Raw genomic sequence first — 6564 nt, 5'->3', positions numbered from 1 at the left:
ATATATTTATATTGATTTTGTTTAAACTTTTTGGATCAGATTGTCATCGATATTTCGAAGAGATTCTTAAAAATGATAACATATATTATATTCATTTTTTTAATCGATAATTAACAAGCATCACAACCGAGTCTCTTTTCCATTATTATTATTATTATTATTATTATTATTATTAGTAGTAGTAGTAGTAGTATTAGTATTATTATTATTAATATTATTATTATAATATCATTATTATTAGATATTTATTTTCTTTTTTCATAAAAATGTGATTCGTTTCTCAATGGTACAGGCAACTTTGTTTTACACATTTTTTGCTTATCCTTAATTACTCTGTATAAATGTATTAGTATAATAAAAAGATATATAAGAGATCGCGATCTTCTCGATTGTATTTTTTTATCAATGATAAAATAACAACTTATACAAAATTAATAACTTTTAAGTGTATGTAAGAAAAAAAGAAAAAGAAAGAGTGAGAGAGAGAAAGAGAGAAAGAAAAAGAGATAGAGAGAGAAATAGAAACGACACGTTTCTTCCCTATCATCGTCATCATCATCATCATCATCATCATCATCATCATCAACATCATCATCATAATTATCATTGTCATCATCGTCGTCATAATCATCATCGTCATCGTCATTATCATCGTCATCATTATTATAATCATCATTATCATTCTTATTATCATAATCATGATAAATCACGATAATCGTGATTAACCCGACACAAGCACGGTATATTCGATGACGCGGAATCTTCGACTTGGCACTGAAGAGAGCTAATTAGCGACGAAAGAAGACGACCTTGAACTGGTCATCATGATTGGGTCGCATCAAAATAGGCCGAACTTGGTCCTGAGGAATTCCTTTAAGGGGACATAATATTGGTTCCTTAAAGCCACCATTTCTGGCGTTTTACGCAGGCTGTTAAATATCGTAGCATCCGTTTCGAATATCAGTATCAAACTGATGAAAAACGCGGTTAAGACAAGCATGAAGGCCGGAACGAAGCGTCGTAAAATTCGCATACTCCTATGCCTCAACTTTCCTTGAAATCTACGTGCTAGATGCGACTGTTGTTGTTGTTGCAATTGTTGTTGTTGGTGTTGATGTTGGTGTTGATGTTTTTGTTGCAAAGAAAGCTTCGAATTTTGAAGCTTTTGCATTTTTGGTACCGGTGTTACCGATCGACTATGTGGTTTACCGGATGCGTCCAATAACTGACTCTCCGATGACGAATGATCGAAGGAGTCTCTGAAGTAATAATCGTTCACCTCACCCTCGTGTTGGCCGACTGTAACAATAGATTTAATCAACGATTAATTAGATTTATCATTTTTTTTTTGTTACTCGAATCGTTCGTTGTTATTCCCGTTTATCGTCAAAGTTCAATCATATTTTTTCTTTTCTTTTCTTTTATTTCAAGTTATCAGATTGGCCCGAAAAGTTTGCCGATCCCTTCTCCACCCACCGAACCTCGCCCCACCAAAAAAAATTCAAAAACAATTTATATATCTGTTGATATTTTAAAATCGATACGAAACATTTTGAGTAAGTCAATATACTTGGAGGATAAACGAGTTATAACGGTTAGAGTTTCTAGATCCTACAAGTTGAAAAGATTCTGGTAACATCGACGTTTTGATCGAAACAAGAATCTTTTCTCACGACGTTTCGTTCAAGAACAGGCTCGACATCAAAGGCTACGTGATGACTTATCGTTAACAGGCGCAGGCCCATGCTTCACCGCAATAATAATATGCAAAACAGAAAGTAATTTAAAAGTAAATGTAAAAAAAAAGAACTATATATATATATATACCATAGATATATTATAAATAAATATCTAAACGCTCGAACGCATTAAATCAAATAGCGCATTAGAAATATAAAATAGATTAGATATATAGAAAGATAGAAAGAGAAAGAGAAAGAGAAAAAGAGAAAGAGGGAGAAATAGATGAAGAGATAAAAGATAGAAAGAAAGTAAATAGAAAGGGAATAATGTGAGAATAAAAGGATAAAGAATCCCAGGATGATCCTGTATAGATGGATCCATAGGGCCGAGATCTTACCTGAATTTAAAACAGAATCGATTCCATTTCTATCGTCATGCTGTGAAGTTAGCCGATGATGATCGTAGTAAACAGAACCGTTGGTAGTAGTAGTAGTAGTAGTAGTAGTAGTAGCTAGCGAAGAAGCTTTCGAGTTTTTTGACATCGTTCCCATTGTAGTCGTCGAGTCTTCTTGAAGTGTCGTCTCGTTGTTATTGTAGTAGTAGTAGTTGTGGTGTTGATTGTGATTGTTGTTGTTGTTGTTGGTGGTGATGGTGGTGGTGTTGATGAACCTTTCTTACCTGCAACGAATCGTCTCGAGTTGGTTCGAGTGTATTGTCGAGAACATCAACATTGCTTTTCGAGTTGGTCGTTGAAATGTTTCCGTTAGCTATGAAGACACGTTTCTTTGATGTCAGTGACATTGGTGTTGTTGTTGATGTTGGGATCGTGGTTGAAGTAGTTGCATTAGTATTAGTAATAATGGTTGCTGTTGGCGACGACAATGAGGAGGAAGAGGAGTAAGATACTGATGTAGACAAGGATGGTTTAAAGGCTGGTACCTTGGAGGTCTTGATTATCAATGCGGTAGACCTGACGACCTTGGGACTCTTTTCAAGGGCATTTATACGTTGCCTGACGACGTTATCGATATCACGACCAACTAGCTCTTCCGAGCCTATCACTATTCTTTGACTGTACAACGCTTGTGGTCGGTTCAGCGTGCTCTTGGGAAATTTCAGTTTAACTTTCGCGTGGTTGTTTGTGGTGGTAGTAGTAGTAGTAGTAGTATTGGAGGTAGTAGTAGAATTAGAAGTAGAAGTAGAAGTAGTAGAAGTAGTGGTAGTGGTGGTGGTGGTGGTGGTGGTGTTGTTGTTGTTGTTGTTGTTGTGGGGGTGGCACTCACATGCTTATCTTTTTCGTCTAAGGCTAAAAAAACAGAAAAAAAGGGAAGGAACAAATAAACGGTTGAAAAAAAGAAGCCAAAATAATAAGCGCCAGGTAATATTGTTGCGGAAGCTGCGGAAGCTTGAGATTGCGACAACAGGTCGTTTTGTTCATTTATTTTTGTTTTGCCTGATAACAATCGTTTTATGTTCGTAATGCTAAGTGATGTGTAATAAAGAAGGAGAAAGAAAGAAAAGATAGGATTAAGTGCATCATTCTATCCTCTAGAAAATTCTATTATTTTAAGTAAAATGTATTTCTTTCAATTTTTTTTATTAGTTATATATTACATATATTTTTATTACTTTTTATTAAACATTAATTTTTATATTAATGTAATTATACTATATAAATTATATCGTTAACTTCACATTATATAATTGATGTGTGTGTAATTTTTTTAAATATAATTAATATATGAGAAATTATAAATTTATAGAAAGTTTATTATTACACTATTGATATTAATTTAAAAATTAATTTTGTTTTATTTCTTGCTTTTAGTTTTTCTCGTTAAAAATATTTTTACAAATAATCCATTTACCTCGAGAAAAATTAGAATCGTAAAATGTAAATTTTATCTGACAACGACGGTAATATAATTATTCGTAAAAATTTAGATCAATATATTCCCTCTCTCTCTTTCTTTCTCTTTAGCATGTTTCATCGTCATGATTCGTTAAGACACGCCATGTTCGAGAAAAAATGATTCGTGTCTTTAAAAAACGATTGTTAACGTGATGTAATTAATTACATATATATAATTATGTACTAATATATACACACACACACACATTAATAAATAGATATATAGAACGAACGAAATGTATTTTGTTCTACAATTTTTATTTACGACCTTGATTTATTTTAATTACTATTCTTTTTTCTCTTTTCATGTTTTTCATAAAAAAAAAAATTTCTTTTATCTAATCATTTCGTTCGTTTGTTCATTTAATATCTATTGTTTCATGCAATCGGGCTAAAACGTGATCATTTCGTACATGCATTTCTCTTTTAAAATCTTCACGAGTCATTGAATCGTACGATGATATCGAAATGGTAATTATTACTTTCTTTTTTTTCATAAGTTTAATAAAATTTTCTATCCACGATCCAACGTTGACTCATTTAAATTTACTCAAGAGAAAAAAAAGTCATTCTCACGTTTTTTCTAAAAATTAAACATTAAAGTGCTCGTTCGAGTATTATTTATGCATGAATAATTATAAAAAATAGCCAGAGTCGAATATTTCTATGCGCGTACGTATATATATTTTGTTTTGTTTTTTATTAATTCAGAATTATTTAATACAATATAACAAAATTAATGATCGCTCATTGACTTGGGTTACTTTTATAATCAAAAATTCGTATAACTATCAATAAAATCAATATCTACGTAACATGTTATACGAAAATACAGTAAATCTTCCAATAAAAATTAATAACAAATAATAATCAATTAAATTTATTTCATCAATAAGAAATACGATAATTCCAGTATTAAAATATTTACAAACCAATCGACAAATTCTTTGCGAACATATTCTTGCAAGGTAATTCATGCCACAATTAATACGAATAAGTATAAATTTATTTTTTAATATATAAAACAATCTAAGACACTTTATCGTATTAATATTAATTAATTCTTCTGACTGTGTATATGCACATAATATATACCCACCCCCTCCCCTAAGTTTCCTAATTTCACACGTACGAATCTTTAAAAGAACAAAAAATAAACAAAAACTCCATAAAAATATATTCCTTATGTCTTTAATTAATTTTATTGCACATTCATATAACATGTTTGAATAAAAAACGGAAGAAAACACATTCACACGAAACGCTTGAGTGAATAATAAAAAATAAACGGAAGGTATAGTAAAAATTCTAAAAAGAACTGATTAAAACGGATAGATAAAACAAACAAACATAGACAAAAAATAGATAAAAAATATAGACCAACCATTGTTTCTTCTTGCATGAATCTCTTGGTCCTCCGATACGGTCTCCAGGAGTGGCAAGGTATTATCTGGACAATAGGGTGAACTGAGAGGTACTCCAGTACCACCCTCAGACATTCCGGTACCATCCAATCCCGCACTATGACAACTACGTGGTAAACTGGAATAACCTATTCAAAAATCGTATTATAATCAGACACGTTATATAATTGTTAAAATTAATCCTATCGTTGAAATTATTGTATTTTCTTTATTTTTATAAATTTATTTTTTATTCAACGAATATACCGTACGCGTATATTCGAGGATTATCTTCTATTTACGTCACAAATCAAAGAGATTTTTCATTTTTATAACGTTAATATGTCATAGATGATTATTCGAAATAATTCCGATTATGAAGATTTTGTTTATTTTGGTATATTTTGTAAGATTTGTTATATTTTTATATTTATATACGTTTATGTTCGTTTAACGAACAATATTTTGATCGAAGTTAAAATAGAGTAGGATTATTCATAATACGTGTGTATTATATATGTGAAATTGTTGGTATATAAATATTTCTAATGCAACGATTCTACGATTTTTTTAACGTATATCCTCTTTAAATTCGCTCGACGTATGAATATTTACGAAAAATGTGTATATTTTTTTAAAACATTATACGTATATACACATTCTCGAATGTTAATATAAACAAACAGAAATTATTATAATGCGCGTTGCATTATTTTTTAATTTGATTTTATTAGATTGGCGCGTGACTTAAGATAGAATTATCAAAGATTATAATATAAAATAGATTTTTAAAATAGTATGCATCCGTTTAACATTTTCATGTTTAAAAAAAATAATAAATCAGTAAAATGAATCGAAAGTATTAAAAGAAAAAAAAAAAGAAATAAAAACAACAACAATAATATTATAACCCCCCTCCCATATATATATAAATATTAATTATATATAATTTAAAAAAAAAGAGAATGAAAACACACATAAATTATAAATCGGTCATTTGATACATGATTCGTTTAACGTTAATAGATAAAAATATTAATTATAAAAATAATACTAACGTATTTCCACAAGGTCCTGACTAGGGGTGCTAGGGGTGGCCGGTACGCTGCTTGCTTTTTTCTAAGACACGTCGTTTGACAACGTTGAATAGGTGGTTCCTCTTTTCGAAGTGGACCCGTTTCCTCTAAAACTTCTCTTTCCGTTCTTCCTGTGTATTTGAATTTAGTGCCCCAAGAGAATATTGATCCTCCACTGACCACAGGTGCGTCAGATGCTTTCGGCAAACTATTGTTTTCAAACAAACACAAATCAAATTTATTCCAAGTAATTTTATTATGAAAAATAGAATATTGATAATATAAGATATAATATATCTTATGAAGAATAAATATATACACGTGTAAGGAATATTTTATATAATATTATTAGTTTAGAATTATGAGAAATATTATTAGTTTAGGGTAGGTAAATAGGTAGTAGTACGATACTCTAATCTTATTGTTAGTTTACAGGAGATAGCTGAAGATTTAGAGTGTTATGGTGACAAATATTCCAAGGGATAAGGTC

General features: G+C 30.4%; 1 protein-coding gene across 1 annotated transcript; it reads right to left on the bottom strand.

Annotated features, from left to right (window-relative positions):
• Positions 1 to 640: 640 nt before the first annotated feature.
• On the bottom strand, positions 641 to 6109 carry LOC122513617 (probable serine/threonine-protein kinase DDB_G0280133). The gene is made up of 3 exons (XM_043630050.1): positions 6057 to 6109; positions 4980 to 5147; positions 641 to 1299 (listed from the first exon to the last, which is right to left on the bottom strand). Exons 2-3 carry the CDS (start codon positions 5092 to 5094, stop codon positions 839 to 841), a joined length of 576 nt encoding a protein of 191 aa, XP_043485985.1. The 5' UTR covers positions 5095 to 5147; positions 6057 to 6109; the 3' UTR covers positions 641 to 838.
• Between the last annotated feature and the right edge of the window lie 455 nt (positions 6110 to 6564).

The sequence above is a fragment of the Polistes fuscatus genome, unplaced genomic scaffold, assembly GCF_010416935.1.
Source record: "Polistes fuscatus isolate 324 unplaced genomic scaffold, CU_Pfus_HIC Scaffold1, whole genome shotgun sequence".
Classification (NCBI taxonomy): Eukaryota; Metazoa; Arthropoda; class Insecta; order Hymenoptera; family Vespidae; genus Polistes; species Polistes fuscatus.
Note: the sequence above shows the minus strand (reverse complement) of the source record. Positions and strands in the feature narration are given on the sequence as shown.

Excerpts from the sequence above, each read along its gene's own strand:
- LOC122513617 (XM_043630050.1), bottom strand. The coding sequence starts at position 5,094 with ATGTCTGAGGGTGGTACTGGAGTACCTCTCAGTTCACCCTATTGTCCA. Across the intron at positions 1,300-4,979 it reads TCATGCAAGAAGAAACAATG|TCGGCCAACACGAGGGTGAG; the intron begins GTTGGTCTATAT and ends CTATTGTTACAG.